The sequence below is a fragment of the Phycodurus eques genome, chromosome 7 (genome assembly GCF_024500275.1).
Source record: "Phycodurus eques isolate BA_2022a chromosome 7, UOR_Pequ_1.1, whole genome shotgun sequence".
Classification (NCBI taxonomy): domain Eukaryota; kingdom Metazoa; phylum Chordata; class Actinopteri; order Syngnathiformes; family Syngnathidae; genus Phycodurus; species Phycodurus eques.
In genome coordinates this window covers 28,673,927-28,691,978 of record NC_084531.1, presented here as the reverse complement: position 1 = coordinate 28,691,978, position 18,052 = coordinate 28,673,927, and the positions used below count along the sequence as shown (strand labels likewise).

General features: G+C 42.3%; 1 protein-coding gene and 1 long non-coding RNA gene across 6 annotated transcripts in view; both read left to right on the top strand.

Moving 5' to 3' along the window:
• The first annotated feature begins 171 nt into the window (after window positions 1-171).
• LOC133405612 (uncharacterized) lies at window positions 172-1,081 on the top strand. The gene is made up of 3 exons (XR_009768965.1): window positions 172-391; window positions 508-667; window positions 788-1,081. It is a non-coding gene; the product is annotated as an uncharacterized LOC133405612 (long non-coding RNA).
• Window positions 1,082-1,992: 911 nt separating this feature from the next.
• The window catches only part of stard13b (StAR related lipid transfer domain containing 13b), a 70,710-nt gene continuing 54,650 nt past the window's right edge, over window positions 1,993-18,052 (top strand). For 2 of the 5 annotated variants that reach the window (XM_061681979.1, XM_061681978.1), the window contains exons 1-4: window positions 1,993-2,157; window positions 4,306-5,936; window positions 14,374-14,532; window positions 16,585-16,704. In XM_061681979.1, coding sequence (XP_061537963.1) covers window positions 4,410-5,936; window positions 14,374-14,532; window positions 16,585-16,704 — 1,806 coding nt within the window. In that variant the 5' untranslated portion in view covers window positions 1,993-2,157; window positions 4,306-4,409. The remainder of the gene's footprint in view (window positions 2,158-4,305; window positions 5,937-14,373; window positions 14,533-16,584; window positions 16,705-18,052) is intronic. The other 3 variants (XM_061681981.1, XM_061681980.1, XM_061681982.1) reach the window with 3 other exon arrangements.

The window sequence follows — 18,052 nt, the reverse complement described above, 5'->3', positions numbered from 1 at the left end:
AGACCTTTTGCGTCTTACTATGAGGGAGTAGGACCTTAAAATGGTCATCAGAATTCATGCTCTGCCCATATTAGACTGTGTAGCCCCCCAAAATAAAAACGCAGCACTTGAGCGTCACCCATCTGTCTAAGATACCCGTTTTTCGTTTTGGGCGAATTTCCTCGTAGGTGTACGAGCCCTGGAATTCGGTGCTTCACACCAAAATGGTCGACTTCATGTGCGAGTCTTCGGAAAGTCAAATCCTCTTAACCCTGATGCCGTCTTTCCTCATCCGTCGTTCGAATACGTCATGGGAGAGATGAAAAGGTGCTTCCTTTCCAACATGGGAGAGGACAGCACGGTTTCCAATGAATTCGACTCCGCTTTTCCTTTCCGACGTCGTCGCGAAACGGTGAGTAGTGATGCACGTTAAACCTCAAGCTAGTTTGATTGTTTTTCCTTCTTTTTTTTCTGTCATTTTCATTCTCGCTGATAGTTTCATCCCATTGCTCCATTCCTTTCTTCAAGGTTGGTCAGGAGTAACCTTTGCTCAAGCATTTGCTCAAGGGGCCATGACGCATTTTGAGAATTCAAACGACCTATCCTCCGAGTACTTCCGGGTCGTCTCACTCAGATGGGAAGGAAAGTTCGGAAGCAAAAATGAGAATCAGAAGTGGCCCTGAGACAGGTACACCCAATTTTGTCTTCCCCCATGAATTATGCCGAGCAACAAGTTGTTGTGGAAAAGAAATCTGTTATTTAATTTAAATTAGTTGTATTGAATTTAAATGTCTTTTATTTTTTACAGGATTTTTTGGGGACAAATTGTGTCTGTCTACATTTTTCAGGTAAATGTATTTTTATGTGATTCTATGTAATGTATTTAATCCCTCCTTTTTTTAACTAATTGTTTCAATCAATATTGCTGCATTCATTTATTGTAACCTTATTTGATTTTATTGAATTCTATTTGGCGGAAAAGCTTTTGGGGTACTTGTGCTGATATTTTGCATTTTCTGTATGAATGTAATTTAATTTACGGTCATTTAATATAATTGTATTTCATTTCATTGAAATTAGTTTTATTTTGTGTTATTTTAAAGCGACTAGTGAGATTTTTTTGTCAATTTATGTAGTTATATTATGAATTTGATTTCATGTTATCCTATTTAATAGTTTTTCATTTGATGGCCGATTGCGGCGATCTTTTTTCGAACTTGGTGGATTAATTTGATTCAGTTTTCTAACTTTAGTTGATTTTATAGAATTATATTTTTTTGTTTAATTTCTTTTAAAATTAGAAACAACTGGTGGATATATTGTTTTAATAATAATTGTGCCAAGCTACATTGTTACTAAATTCTATTGCATCTAATTTTCCATTTTATTTGACTGAATTACCAATTTGTGCCGCCTAATTGTGTCCATCTACATTGTTGTGTTCATACAATTTATCAAATGTTAATTTCTCCAATTTAATTGTATTTGACTTTATTTATCAACAAGTGACGACAGTATTGCTTTGACTATTTGTGTCAATCTTTTGAACAGCCTTTTCTTTTTTTTTTTGCTGCAAATACAAACTCCCACCCACCTGCTTTCCATTTCGGGTCCAACTAAGCTTTTAGTTTCAGTTTAGCGTCAGTTTCCTGAGCGAAAACACTATTGTGCGCGCGTGTGTGTGTGTGCTCGACGTGCTCCAGTGTAGATCACTCAAGCCTTTTCTCCGCGACTTGAAAGCATTCCTCCAGCGTCTGTTTTTCCGAGCGGCGGGTCACCGTTCATCTCGTCCCTGCGAGGCTGGAGTGCCGCCATTCCTCACAGGCCCCGAGTGCCTGCGAGGGCCCGCTAACCAGTTTCACCCCCCCCCCCCCCCCCCCCACTCAGCGCCAACTATCGCTCTCCTCCTCCATCCCACTCCCTCCCCTTCTCTTTTTTTTCCTCCTCCCCCTTCTCGTGTCCCTCACAAATACAAATTCCCGCTCCCTCCTTGCACATATTCTGAATGGTTTGGAGTGTGTTCCTGCAGGCCCCTCGGGAAACAGCAGGAGGGAGGAGGATGGCGACGGCGGGGATGACGAGCTTGCCTTCTAGTAACGGGCCCCGCGGTGGTGGGGGGACGCCAGGGCCCGTATGACCGCGCTGTTTGGGCAACATGTCTGCTTTTCTACTCAACAGGTGAGTCCTCGTGCTTTGTTTGTGTACGTTGGCGCAGGGTACAGTATGTGTTCCGAAGGAAGAGCCAAGACGTGGAGGATTGCGTTAGTTTGTACGGACGTTACCTCATCTTAAGTAAGCTTGTCCGTCAATTCTACAAGTTCTTGTTTTACTCTGACTTCTTGCCTTTATTGAATTCTCCTGTTGCATTTTGTTTCTCAGGAGCAGCATTAAAGTTCCTGAATCAATTTGTCCCGTTACCCAAAACTGTCAGAAACAAACAAAAAAAATATTCGAAATTATATATGTATATCTCAATTACGCAGCGCTTTGATCAATATTCAAAGTTGATTACATTTATTAAGCCTCTACACTTAACTTTTCAATTTCCCTTTACAGTAAAATGGGTCAATTTCTCCCGGTATGCAAAATTGTCAGGAATGGGGGAAAATACCAATAAACAATTAGAAGTCAATATTTACGTTTGTACTTTACTGCACTTAACACGTTTCAATTTCATTTTACTTTAAAATGTTTCATTTTGACCCGCTATCCAAAATTGTCAGGAACGGGGGGAAAATACCATAAAAGAATATTTAGATCTCAATTACTCAGCACTTCAGTCAATATTTATGTTTTTACTTTACTACACTCAACACTTTTCAATTTAGTTTTACTTTAAAAATGTTTCAAATTGACCCGTGATCCGGAAGTGGCATTAAACAGTGTTTATATCTCAATTACTTGGCCCTTAAATATTTATAGTTGATTACACCTATTCAGCCACTGTTGAACACTTTTCAATTTCAGATAGTGAAATCCTGCTACAGAGACCAAGCCCTGCTACGAAAAATCAGCGAGTAATTGACGCCCCCTCAAAAAGTTAATAATTCCGTTCGAGATGCCACGGGATAGTGCCAAAGCACAACTTTTGTCGAAATGAAGGTCCTCAACTCACTTCAACGAAGTTCCCCAGCACGCAAAGCAATACTTTTGTTGTCTTGGCTTGAGCACAAAAGAGCGAATAGTTTTTCAGCAAATAACAGAGGATAGGTTCCTAAAAACAGTGAATATTTGCATTTGCGAATACTGAACAGCAAATAGGCAAGGCTTCACTGTACTATATAATCGGCCAATTTGTACCAATTTGACCCATTATCCAAGTGTCAAAGCTGCAAAATGTTACTCCGTTATCCAGCAATTCGGTCGATATTTGTAGTTGATTAGACTTATTAAGCTGTATTGCTTTTTTTGTTTTGCTTTAAATGGGTCAATTTGACCAGCAAAGTAAGAGGAGGGCGAAATGTCAATCCCAAAAATATTTTTTTCTTACCACCGGTACCACTGAACGTCATCTGATGACTTATCCAATGGTTGTTTTTAGGATGGCATTGTCAGGTTGACGGGAACTTTGGAAGTTTTCCTTGCGCACAAGGTTTTTTAAAATGATTTTGAATAAATTTTTTTATTATTATTATTTTTTATTTTTTTATTGAATATTTTTTTTTATCAGCTCACGTCCTAAAAGCAAACACACGTAAATGTGTAGACGCATGTTTGTGTGCAGGTGGAGGGTTCTGCCTGGTGGGGTGGTGGTGGTGTTGTTGTTGAGTCAATTGTCTCAAGGCTGTTGCCAAGGCTCTGCCAACTGCATCGTTCTCATGTCTGTAGTAAGAATGCCAGATTAGATCATTTTGTCTTGAGGAAAATATGTTGGTTGATCCAGTGGCGGTTCCTCGTTCTTTCGAGGAAATCCCTTCTGAAGTAGTGGAATTCAGCGCGTAGCTTACCCGTCCGAGGTGTGCTTTAAAGACGGGTCTAATGAAGGTGTGCGCTAAGCACGGCGGTAACCACAGTCGAGCGGCTGTGTCTCCTGATGAATGGTGTGCAGCGGCACTAAATCACCGACTGCGGGGCAGAGCAGTCAGATTCCTCGGCGGAGTGATGTCACCGCCGTCAAGCGTGAGACAGATCCAGACATGAACGGCTCGGCCCCGATGCCAGATGTTCAAATCCGCGGCGTACTCAACTGCGGGGATAACACAAGAAGCCACTCAGAAGTTCCGAGAATTAGCGGCAACAATGTCAAACTCTGATTCTAGTAATCACACCCAGACAAATAGAGCCTAGAGCTCATCCCTTGCTCATATTTGTTAATTTCTGTTTCAGGTGATCTCAATCACAATGAGGATCTTGGATGACATGGCCTCTTTTGCAACCAGCTGCCGCACTTGTGGATTTTAAATCATGACAAATTGTAGACTTTAATAACAATGGAGCTTCCGCCTGAGGCGCAATTAGAGAGACATCCATCCACACCCTTAAGATCGAAAAAATGGGTCTTTTCAACACAGGGCACGTCTGCAGAAAATGCTGTTAACAGCTCCCGGGCCCTCGCAAGGGACCATCTAGATGCTGAGAACTTGCACTGCTTGCAGTTGGAACTGGGACTCAACAGACTAAAGAACAATTCTGTTGGTGTTGGCCTTAATAAGACGGAAACTCTTGATGAATTTGTCCTGCAAGGGCATAATCAAGACCTGCATTTTCTTTTCTCACTACAGGATCACTGCGGTCTTAGCCTGGACCCAAAAGGGGAGGATCTCGCTAGGGGTCCATGTAGCTCCCAGTTGGAACCGGTTCCGAAAGGACTAAAGGACAGTTCTGTTTGTGTCGGCCTTAGTATTGAGCAACTTGCAGAGGATTTACATGGACAAAGAGATTTATCAAAAGACCGACGTTTACTGAACTCACTGAAGGACTCCTGTGTTCCACGTCCTATCCAAGAACTGAAAGGGGAAGATCTTCCTGATGTGTCATGCTGCTACCGGTTTGAACCAGGACAAAACATACAAAAGAGCACTTCTGTTTGTGATGGTCTTAAGAAAGCAGAACTTGTAGAGGGAGTGTTTTCTCAGGAGCATAGACAAGGAGGTCTTCTGAGCTTACCTCATAACCGATGTTGTCCGTGTCCTGTCTTGGACCACAGATCGGATGATCTTCTTCTTGGGGGTCCATTCTGCTCCCAATCGGAAGTGGTTCCTAAACAACTAAAAGACACCTCTGTTTGTGTCTGCCTTAATAACCCGGATGTTGTAGTGGATACATGCTTAGGAGAAGTGTCTGTGGTGCTTGGAGATGAGCCTAAAGTTCTTGGTTTTCTCAGCTTACCTCATGATCGGTGTGGTCACGTCCAGGATCTCAGAGCGAATTATCCTCTTCCTAAGCCTCAATGCGGCTCACAGTTGGAACCAGGCAATGGACTAAAGGATAGATCTGTCTGTGTCTACCTCAGTGACTTTGTAGAGGATCATGGTCAAGTGTCTGTCGTACATCGAGAGTTTGAGCCTCAGATTCATTCGGTTGACACAGTGGACTTGGACTGTGAGGATGGAAATGTAGTATTCAGGACTCTCTCAAATGGCCATGTCAGTCAAACGTCAGAGGATCGTCACATAAGCTCCTCACCCACAGCTAATTCCCACCAAGGATCTGTTGAACTGCCCCGCATCATTAAACACAAGCAGAGTTCCATCACCTTCTCGGACTACGCCAAGTGTCGCACCCGCGTCAAAACCAGCTTGGACGACGGGGTGTCCTCAGGGGACGATGTGTACGACGATCAAGCCGATGACGACGACGACGATGATGTGTTCCTGGAGCTGCCGCCCAGCAAAGAGCTCCGGGCCAATCACAGTCACAGAAAGGACAGCGGCAAGAAGCGGAGTTACTGCGTAAGCGACCCCACAGGAAGGGACATGTGTGGTTATGAAGCAGAGGCAGAAAGCAGCACTAAGGAGGTATGAAGCTGCTAATTTCTTTTCACGTTTGCATTGTATACCACTCTCCAGGAGCTACGTACAAAGGGTCCTCAGTTTACAACAGAGTTCCATTCCAAAGCCTATTGCTGTTGGATTGGTTTCAGCATTGTAATTCAATTGAAGGTGAAGCTTTATAGGCTTAAAATCGCCCCATACAGAATTATTTGTATATTTCCAGCTGATGTGGTAGAAGTTGACGTTTTTTTTTTTTTTTTTGTCATTAGAGACAAATCAGGGTATTGAAAGGACCCCTTAAGGGTTAAGCAGCTGACATTCATTGTAGGTACAGTAAAGTATATTGAAAGCATGTGTGGGAGTACTACATACACACTGATTTCTTCGCATTTATTGTGGTAGGGAAGAGATGTAGCAGGAATGCAACCTTGCCCTATGCTCTCTCGATGTGTAGCTGAGCTTCTCCTTTTTACACCACATTTACCGCTACCCCTTTCCCGTTTACAGGCCCGTTAAAGCTTTCACACGGATGTCTGTACATGAGCGCTTATCTCCAGCAAGCGTATCAAATGGCACATAAGTGTCACGGCTGCAGATAACAGCGTATATTCCGAGAGACACTCTCTTTGTCTGCTGCGTCGGGTTGTTTTCCAAACCGCAATTGGAATGTGAGGCGTGTTGTAAATATTATCAAAAGGGCAGCGGGTCAGCGCTTCGCTTGCCGTCATGACGCAGGCGCCGCCATTGACACACTCCGAGGGCCTCACTGTAACCGTGACTTCAATGGCATTCAGCTATGGCATTGATTTCATGAAGAAATGTAGCTGGAAGCTCCTCTTAGAGATAATGAAATTGAAACGGCTACACGCAGTAGCGGAGCCAAGCTAATATTCAGTGGGGAGGCCAGGGTGAGACCAGAGGTCATTTTGGGGTGGCACATAATGCGTAACGTGTATACAATAGGCATCTATTCAATAAGCGCAATTGTGCGCCAGGGGCCGGTTAGACCCGTGTTCGTAATTTTGCGGACCGAGGCCCCCCTGAAGGATCTGAGAGTGGGCGGGCTGCGCCACCGTGGATGTGTTTACAGCAGACTTCATTTGCTGCCCATCAAACCGACTTGTCTCATTCCCTTCAAATGCGCGATGACAGTTTCGATGGAGGAATCTCTGTGCGGAAGAGGACGATGCGTAATCGCAGCGATCCATGTGTGATGCGTGGAACGTTGTCACTGCTCTTGGCCGGTCTGGCGACAGGCAATGCGAGCGGGTACCCTTTCTTAAATACAGAATAAGATGGTGATGACCACTGAAGTCTTAAATATGTCCGCGGACCTCAGAAACTGCGATAAAAACTTTCTCCGGGCACTCCATTTTCCTCCCACATCCCAAAAACATGCATGGTAGGTTAATTGAAGACTCAAAATTGCCCGCAGGTGTGAATGTGAGTGCGAATGGTTGCTTGTTTCTATGTGCCCTGCGATTGGTTGGCGACCGGTTCGGGGTGTACCCCGCCTCTCGCCCGACGATAGCTGGGTTAGGCTCCAGCACGCTCGCGACCCGCGTGAGGATAAGCGGAATGGAAGATGAATGAATGTCTCATTAACAAATAAAGCACACATATTGAAGTCGCAACATATTGAACCTCTTATTTGAAATTAGCTAACCTGTTGAAATACAAACCACAGCCGGCGTCTCTCTTGAAAGCAGTTTACCCTACGTAACATCATCTTTTCGACTGACACTTGGCACATTCTGTCTAAGGCGGTAGAGAAGAGAAGCTAAAATCATCATTCAAGTCATTTAGCCAGTTTGCCCAAATTCACTCTACCCTGTTCAAATAAAAAAGAAGCGTTTGTTTAATAGTGGTGCCATCAGAGCTCTTTTCAACTGGAAGTATGTCTGATGTCACAGTGTGATGTCATGAGATAGGGACTGAGCCTAACCGTGAATGGCGAAAATTTGTGAATATTGAATGCTCCCTAATGTAAATCTTTTGGCGGGAAGAAAAGCACTAATAAGTGGGGGATTGGGATAAAAAAACAATGTGTTTTCAATTTTCAGTGGCCATCACCACAGAAAAGCAAAATAAAACAAATGAAGATTGTGTTGTACATGGTCTACATTTTATTGTTACTCCCTAAATTTTAAGAACTATTCTTCTATGCCTTTTGTTGCTCTATTGGCTTTTTTTTTGCGGTCAAGAGCTGCACACACACGGTTGTGAAATGCAGTTATCAACATCACCATACGGGGACGCTGTATGCACGATTTTCCAACTTGACATCTCCAAACTGTCATGACAGGAGCTCAGTGCTTCCAGAAGCTTCGGCTCCCTCCGTGCATGTTCACTTGAGAGCCGCACCTTGGCAGTGGAATGTTTCCCCGCAGCCATCCAGGTAGCCTTTAGCGCCATTGGTTGCCCGACTCCATGGTGATCCCCGGGCACTCTCGGTGGGTGGCTCGGAGTGGGCGAGCGGCCCGGAGCGCTCTCTCTTCTCGACGGCGCCCTTCTGCTCCTCATTTCCATGTGAAAGACGACAGTGTCGGGCCACACAATGTGGACAATTTGCGCTGATGAAGTTATTAGTTGGCCAGGCAACATGATAACGTGGCCTGGTTGCCATGGCGTGAGGATGGATGGAGCCAGTACACTGCAAAAAGGGATTTTTTTTTTTGTTGCTTTTGTTTGAGTTTTTACTTTCCCTTTATTAATGTCAGTGTTCTGGCTCTGCGGGACGACGCGAATCAGACTCGAGCCTCGTTTCGGAATGTGTCTGATTGTCGGAGGCCGTGACTCCAGGGCTTCGTAGCAGGCCCGCTCACGAGATCCTCGTTTCCCGTTGAACCCTCTTCAACAAAACACATCTTTTCTCTTCTCATGGTTTAAGGCGACTGAATTTTTACAACTGACATTTAATTTTATAGGCCTGAAGAAATCAGACTTGAGGAATTTTACAACAAACTTATTTCAGGAAAAGCATTTCTTGTCATTCAACTCCTTAAATCCATCTCATCTTTATTATTATTTTCTTTTTTGCAAGTATTTTTCTGTTTCCCTCCACATTTAACTACATGTGTGATAATTATTTGTATTTGAAATTGGATTCTTTAGTATACATTTAAAAAAACTGTCAATATCATAAGTTATTTTTATCAATATTAAAAAAAAAAATTGTATTTAGCGGCGTAAATCAATATATTGTGTTTACTTTATATCCAATTTAACATGCAATTATTTAATACATTGTCGGAATTGTCAATTTTTTTTTTTTTTAAATTGAATTTTTGTTTTTATTTTTAAAAACCTGTTGAGCCGAATGAGTCATCATTATTTTTTTGACATCCATTTCGAAACGTGAGTATTTAATGACTGATCATTTTCACAATATTTTTAATGTAATGTTACCTGTAGCCGAACTACAAGTTCCAGACCTCCTAACAGCAGATAAATGCAATGAATTTGCTTGTTATTTTAGTGAAAAAAAAATACAATCCATCAGGTTAAATATTATCCCATCCATCCATCGATCCATCCATCCATCCACCCATCCATCCATCCATCCATTTTCTGTCCCGGGTGCAGTAGCTTTCGCAGGTACGCCCAGACTTCCCTCTCCCCAGCCACTTCATCCAGCTCTAAAGTCAACAGTACTTTACAATTACAAATAATAATTTTCCAATATAAAAAGTTGTAATTTAAGTGAATGAGCTCATACCATTATCAGAAAAATATTTTATGAGCATAAAATTATAATCGTATGAGAACGAAGTCATCTTGCGTGAATAAAGTCATGCTACTACCAGAAAAATAAAATTGTAATTTTATCAGAATATTCTTAATATTATAAGAATAAAGTCATATTTATGTTTTTTATTTTAATTTTGTTTTTTTAAATGAGTGTGTTTTCTTTGCCGCTAGTTGCTAGGCAGATTTCATTGGGCTCAAGGACATTTGTTTGGTAAACCCATGCGACACATTAATTTAGATGTTCCAAATGAATCGCTGCTCTCTATTAAATATATGCCGCCTACAGTTGTCACTCCTCACATGTAGTGTACTCTATTTCGTGTATTTTCTGTCTTTGACAGCGACAAAGGCAGAAAAAAATCTGGAAATATGTCAGCACATTTGTAAGCAATGTTTGACAGACACGCAGGATCACGCTGTCCAAACATGTCAAACTTGTGACACCTCAGCTCCACACTTAACACTGAGGGGAAGCTGACCCCAGGTGACATCTCAGCCCTGCAGGAAGGTGGGAGTGGCTGGGGATGGCTGGGAGGAGGGGGCGCTCCATATTTGGGTTATCCCGCAAGGATTGCGTGGGAAAAGTGCTGAGTCAGCTGACCTGTTGCTTGTCAGCAGCCTCCCTCAAGACTTGTCAACGACTTCATTTTTCAGGCTGGTGGGTGGGGGGGGGGGGTATATTATGGCGTGGTAGTGTCGTCAGTCATTATATTTTGAGAAAGGTATGAATTTTACAAAGGGGGGGGAGTCGTAATTTGAGTCAAATTAATTGTAATATCAGAATCGTCTTTATTTTCCGAGTATGTCAAAAACAAAAGGAATTTGTTTTTTGGTAGTTGGAGCTGCTCGAGTATGACAACATTTTTGAGACATAAAAACAGAGTCACTGAACAATAAAAGGTTACCAGCAATGTGGTAATGCCGATACATTTATGTATTTTTTTTGGACAATTGTCCAAGATGATGCCGAGTCCTCTAGCAATTTCGAGCAGTTTGAAATGACTAATACAACAATAATCTGGTGCAGTGACTATTGTGCAAATTGTACAAAATGCAATATTGGCGGGGGGATAAAATCACAATATTACGAGAAAGAAAAGAATTACAGCAAGAAATGTTTTCATATTGGGGGAAAACAAAAAGCCGTAATGTTATCTCAATATAGTCAGAATGTTATTGGGAAAAGTCATCATTTTACATGAATGAAGTCTTAATATGAAAAGAAAAACATAATTTTGAAATATTACTGTGTAAAAATGACAAATTGGATTTTTTTTTCATCCCTAATATTCACCAAAAAAACACCAATAATTACACCAGAATAAAGTTGGAATAATATGAGGAAAAAAAGTCAAATGTACCTACATAAAATATTAATATTACTGTTATGAAAAAAAAGATAATAAAAATTGTAATATTAAAAAAAAAGTCCTAACAAGAGATGAGAAGTCCTAACTTTAGGAGAATAGACAATAATACAAGCGGAAAAAAGTCAAACAAAATAAATAATAAAATACAATGGTAATTTACAAGCAAAAAGTCATAATTTTATTAGCGTAAAATTGAAATATTGACTTTATGTGGGGGGAAAATGTAAGAGAAAGTAGCAGCATAAGGGAGAAAAATCATAATTTACATGAAAAGAATCATAAAATTACGACAGGAAAAAAAGGAGAAATTCTCCAATAATCAAGTCCGAAGAAAAGACAACAATAATACAAGAAAAGTCCTAAATTTACATAAATAACATTTTGATATTACAAGAAAAATAATCTGACCCAAAAATATTCACCAAAATAATGTTGTACTATAGAACGACTGGTTAGCACATCAGCCTCGCAGTTCTGAGGTTGCGGGTTCAAATCCGGCCTCGCCTGTGTGGAGTTTGCATGTTCTCCCCGTGCCTGCGTGGGTTTTCTGCGGGCACTCCGGTTTCCTCCCACATCCCCAAAACATGCGTGGTAGGTTAATTGAAGACTCTAAATTGCCCGTAGGTGCGAATGTGAGTGCGAATGGTTCTTTGTTTCTACGTGGCCCTGCGACTGGCTGGCGACCGGTTCAGGGTGTACCCCGCCTCCCGCCCGAAGATAACTGGGATAGGCTCCAGCACGCCCGTGACCCGCGTGAGGATAAGCGCTACGGAAAATGAACGAATGTGGTACTATTACCAGAATAAAGTTATATTACAAGTAAAAAAAAAAAAAAACTCATAATTTTATGAGAATAACATCATAAGATTTCAAGAACAAAATTTCAGTATTATGAGTTCTAATTTTACGAGAATAAAGTCAAGAATAATACCAGGAACCAAGTCGTGATTTATGACTAAAATTGTAATATTACAAGAAACAGTCATCATTTTATGACAGAAAAATCATTATATTGCACTTGCCACAGTTTTGAGAATATAATCCTAATATTACGGGAAAAGTAACATATTTACGATGCAATTTAATGAGGTCAAAGACGTCATTTACGTGAATAAAGTCCTAATATTACAAGAGTAAAGTTGTAATATAAAATTCTTTCTTTTTTTTTTTATGAGAATGGGATTTGTTTGTGCCTTGTTGCTTGGCGGATTTCATGGGGCAAGCGCATATTTGGCAAATAGCGGAGTCATGCACGACTTCTACTTGGAACAATAAAACACAAGAAACATTTTATGAAAACATAGCACTGTCATTCCATTGGGTGCGCCTTCTGTAATAAATGTGTTATAAAATCAACACTCAGTCCTTTTTTATGTGAGAGATTTTATACGCCTATGACCTGAACACTGATAAGAACGAGAAAAGTGTCTTTACATGACTTTTAAAAAGATCCACAGTACTAGTGGCCTCGAAATCATAATTTCAAACCCTACCCTGATACTTTTGTTTCTATTCAAAAACTGGCCATATACAATAAATAACAACCTTGTCATATTAGTTACATAGTTTTTGTAATTTTCAATCCGTGTTCAAAACTGCGATTGTTTCTTAGCTACAGTGTACCATGACTAACAAGTGCCCCAACGTGCAGTAATTATACTTTATAAAACCAGTTGTTGCGTAACATTCTCTACTATTATGTTTAACAGAGTGACCTCAACTTGCAGGCTTTTCGAGATTCCATCCGTTGCGCTAAACGGTGTCAGCGGGCTTCACAACGAGCAGCAGATAGCGAAGCGTTCTTCAAAAAGGAGGCCAAATGTTCGCCTCAAGCTGTTTATTGCCGATCACGGTTCAAGTTTAAAGCGTAAAAAAAAAGAGAATTACACGTCGGGCTGGTAACTAAACCGCACAATTTACACAAGTCTGCTATCGTAATTCTAAGATTAAATGCAAAACACCACAGACAAACAAAACGAGCATTGTTTGCGGTAGTTAAAACACTGCGCAACAGTGCAGCAACACATGCAGACAGACAATATAACAATACTCACAGGGATATGTTGTTTATCCTCTGTGGAAAAACGATTACTACAGTTTACTGAATAGAAAGTCTTCTTTGTGTATCGTGCGTCAACATTATACTGCCCCCTGATGGCCAATTATTATAATTTTTTTTTACTATAAATTGCAATACTATATATATAGAGTGCTATTTCTCTTAGACTTTTTTAATGTGTGTTATTTGTGGTGCTGGAACGGATTAATGGCATTTCCATTCTTCACAATCGGGAAAGGTGATTTGAGCGTTGCGTCGGAGGTGATGACGACTTTGAAGCGTGTCAACGGATGCGCGAGCTGGCGGACTTTCCTCAATCGTGGCCCAAATTCTCGGCTGACCTCCCGCTGGACCCCAGAGGAGCCTCCGGTGTCAAATGCGGTGTCAGTCAAGCCGATATGGTTTTGTATTTCGTAACTGCGCATCACATGTGCACTGATGCGTGTTTGTGTGAAGAAACACACACACGGTCGCATCTCATCCTGCGGCATTGACAATTTGGTGACTGATGCGCTGCTTTTGATTTATGAGGCCCCGCTCTCGACTGCGTGAGGATGCTCTATTTATACACGCTGTGTGTGTGCGCGGTGAAAGGCAGAAAGGCCGGGAATTCCATCACTGTCCGCTCGGCACACATGTCTGGAGCCCTCCTGCTTCTTTGCTCTTTCACCCCCAAGAGAAGTGGCCGAACAGATCGCATTTCCATGTGGATCAGTTCATATTCGCCACAGTTGTTTATTTATTTTTTGGGTTAACATGAAACGCAGGAAAAAAAAAAAACATAGAATCCTCCAATAATAAATAATGTTACAACGTTACAAGAAAAAAGGAAGGTGAACAGGAGGAAAAGTATATTTTACATATTGGGGGGGGGGGAGAAAATATTTGATAGGACTTAAAAAAATGCAGAACAAGAGAAACAAAAGTCCAAAATTGACGTGAATAAAATATTAACAAGCAATATTTTCCCATGAATAAACTATTAATATGAATCCATTGGCCGCTTCATTGGGTACACGTGCACATCCTCTTGACTTAAAAGCTTTGTCAAATCATGCCCATTATGCTACCTTAAAAGTGTTGCAGTTAAATCATTTTGCGTCCACATTTAACACACATTTAAAGCAGTTGAAAAAAAAGAAATAAATGGGGATGGAAAGGTGAATGAAGTTGACTTTGACACCAGACCCCAGAAATTTCAACTTTCATCTGTATTTGAAGTCCTACTTAATCCCTAAATTGTTGCATTTCCAGCTAAGTAGTTCCCGTTTTTCCCTTTCAGGAGTCCCCGCAGCTCAAGTCTCCGTGGTCCGAGTCCATGAGCCAGCTGATGAGGAAGCTGGATGCGCTCAATCTGGACATCGAGGAGGCTCTGAGCGCAGGCTCCTCGCCCTGTGGCACACCTGGCACCGACCGCAAGAAACAAGTGAGTCACGGAAAGGTGCGCAAGTTCGTTTTCTCTGGTCCCGATCGTTTGCGGAATGGCGCCAAGTCGTGTTTCCAGCTGCCGTTGCATCACCATTAGGGTCACACCGGATTCCCTCATTTGCCAGCTGGGCCAGATGGCGGTTGAATCGCGTTCACACCACAAGCGAACTGCGCTTGAGTTCGTTTGGAACCGTACCAAGGCCCGATTTATTTGTTTTGCACCGTTTGGTGCGTAGGGAGGCTGGGGTGACAATACAGTCATTCAGGTGATGTTCAAATCGGGTTTTGCCTTCTGAAAAAAGTGATGACGACGGGAGAAAACATTTCATTTTAGTAGCGACTTACATATTTTGAATTTTTTTATTTTTTTATTTTTTTTATTTTAACGAGTGCATGAATATGAGTTTGATTCAGTCAGGTTTAGTTCCAGATATTTAGCGGCGCTCACTTAGTAGTAGTTCATACTATTTTCATGTGTTCTACAGTTATGAAGGCTCATGGGCATTGCAGTACATTCTTTCAAAGCATCCGCCGCATTCTTGGTCATGCCGTCAATCGGGCCCAAATCTATTTACTGCGCTCCTCCAGTGTTACCGGAGGTGGCGGAAGTTCTCACACTCACACGTGCATGTTGTCGTTGAAGAGCTAGCTCGCTTGTATTCGCGTGAAGTGCGTGCTATCAAAACAACTTGCTCCCGTAGCGTCGCTAATGTTGTGAACGGCGCAACAATTGTTACAGCAAAGTAGAATGCAGCGGCGAAAGTAGCTGCGCGGAGGGAATTAGGGATAATTACTTTAGCCTGCGCACAATAACAGACGAGCTGAGATTTTCAGTGGAGGACAGAGAAGAGGTCCCACCGCGCCCCCGCCAAAAAAAAAAAACAACAACACATTTATCAAGTACGTTTTTCAACGGGTCAGCTTGGGAGAGGGTCTCACTCAGCTTGTCTGAAAATGCAGGTTTGTAAGCCTCTGTTCAACTCGAGCCTTGCGGTTTGACAGGGTTAATTGTTTCTTAATCGTCTATCTGTAATTTAATTACTTTGGCGTCAAAAGCCTTTTTTTCATTCTTGTTGTTGTTGTTTTATAGTTCAAGGTGTCATGATAGCAAAAAATGATGAGCGTCAAAGTCAGTGCTCGGCTTGACATAATTCTTTTCACAAAAAGCTGGCTTTCTCCGCACTTTGGTCCAAAGTTGGTGTGTTGGGTGAAACCAAGCCATGTTCCACTGCTGATTACTAAAGACCGGAAAATGGTAGAGTCCAGCTATATTTCTGGTGAAAGAAGGGCGGCCACTCTTTGCTTCGGTAGGTTCAGTGCTACGACTTTCACAGAGCACAATATTCTGCGGGTCTCTTAAGAATGCTCTCGTATAGCTGGAATTATGGGGATGGCAGTAAATGAGTTAAGTACAGTAAAGGAAGCGTTACTCAGTCCTTCAGGCATGTTGGAGTAAATGTAACTTGCTTTGATTGCTCTCGTAGGATTGGTGTCCTTGCTTCAAGTTGGATACGAGGACACTGCCATCGTTGTCACGCGTCCTTCTGACTTTTGTTTTCCCTGATTTTGTTTTCGCACGTCCTCGATGTGAGACGGAGGCCGAGAACAGGCGGCCATTGTGCTCGTTTTGATGCCAGTTGCTTCATAGGCCAGCCGAGGCAGCACCGAGGGCACAAAAGTCTCCTTTCGTGGTCCACAGAGGAGCTGTTGTGTTTTGTACTATCGGGTTCTTTAGGGAGGGTTATGAAGGGCTGCCGAATGCCTGGCAGGCATCCGTAGAACCATCCCAGGCATTCAGTGTTGCCGCCTTTTAAAGGAATGACAGGCCAAGACGTCTTCACTGGGATGTTTGACGAGTTCATAGTTGCTGTCCTCTCAAAGGAGCATCTACACAAATAAGCTCTTTTGTGCGCCTCTGTCACGCCGAACGGTCGGCGGGGCCTCCGCTTTGCCTACCGCAGACGTTGACCTCAACCATTTGTTTTTATCCAGTCCTGTCCTGTTCTGTCCTGATCTGGTCTGGACAGACAGATGGATGCTGAATGTTGCTGTGATGTTGTTTCAGCGCCCCGCTCCGAACCAAAGTCTGAATGGGCGAGCTGAGCGCGGGGAATGGTCGAGCCAAAGCGGGTCTTGTGCTCCTCGCGGCGCCTCCGTGGGGACGAGAGCGAGAAGCAAGAAGGCGGTAAGTTTTTTTTTTTTTTTTTTTTGCGGCGGGTTCTTCCTGCTTTTCCCACATTACGATATACCGTGTATTTCCTTCGAGGCCAAGGTGTCCGCTTTTGGTCGGGGCTATATGCTAATGAGCGGTGTTGCCTCGGAAGCATCGTGCTCACAGCCTCCGGTAACTCTTTCGTCGGGCCGGAAACTCTATTTGGTACCCTAAATGCTTAAAATACATTCATTACGAGGTCATCAAATTATGGGGTGGATGATTGATAGAAAAAAAGGGCTGATGATAGATGGACATGCCGAAATTCTACTCTAAAATATTAATACAGCTGCTTTTTGATGAAGCATAAATAGTTAAAAGTAAAATAAAAAGTGAAAAACTATATAGCGTCCATCCATTCATCTTCCGTGTCATTTTATCCTCACAAGGGTCGCGGGCGGGCTGCAGCCTATCCCAGGTCTCTTTGGGCGAGAGGCGGGGTCCACCCTGAACTGGTCGCCAGCCAATCGCAGTAGTGTTAGTACAACTACATTTTATTCGATTTTTTGATAACATGTTAATAAAATTTATTTATTATTTTCTGGCTCTACAACTCCCGCGACCCTTGTGAGGATAAGCGGCTCAGAAAATTTTGATAACGCATAAATGCAGCTTTTTAATTATTTTCATATTAACATTTTTGACAGTGAACAACATTTGATTGATATGTAAATCATTTAAAAAATATTTCCGGATATATGAAAAATGCTAAAATCTATTCCAAGATGAAGGTTTAATAAAGCTATTTATCTATGCATTTATTTTATTTAAATGTATTGATATTTAAATTTAAATATGTTAAATGAACTGTTTGAAAGACGGCACGGCGGACGACTGGTTAGCACATCTGCCTCACAGTTCTTGGGACCGGGGTTCAAATCCCGGCCCCGCCTGTGTGGCGTTTGCATGTTCTCCCCGTGCCTGCGTGGCTTTTCTCTGGCTACTTCGGTTTCCTCCCACATCCCCAAAACATGCACGGTAGGTTGATTGAAGACTCTAAATTGCCCGTAGGTGTGAATGTGAGTGCCAATGGTTGTTTGTTTCTACGTGCCCTGCGATTGGTTGGCGACCGGTTCGGGGTGTACCCCGCCTCCCGCCAAAGAGATAGCTGGGTTAGGCTCCGGCACGCCCGCGTCCCGAGTGAGGATAAGAGGTAGGTTTGTTTTTTTTTTTTTGTTTTTTTTTTTTTTTTTTACAGACCAAGCAGGTTTACAAAATGCTTGTGAGTCATTGCCATTTGGATCGAGGTCTGATCGTGATCGTCGGCCATCCGCGACCCCCCACTGCGCAGTGCATCTCGTGCCTGTACATTCAACGCAGC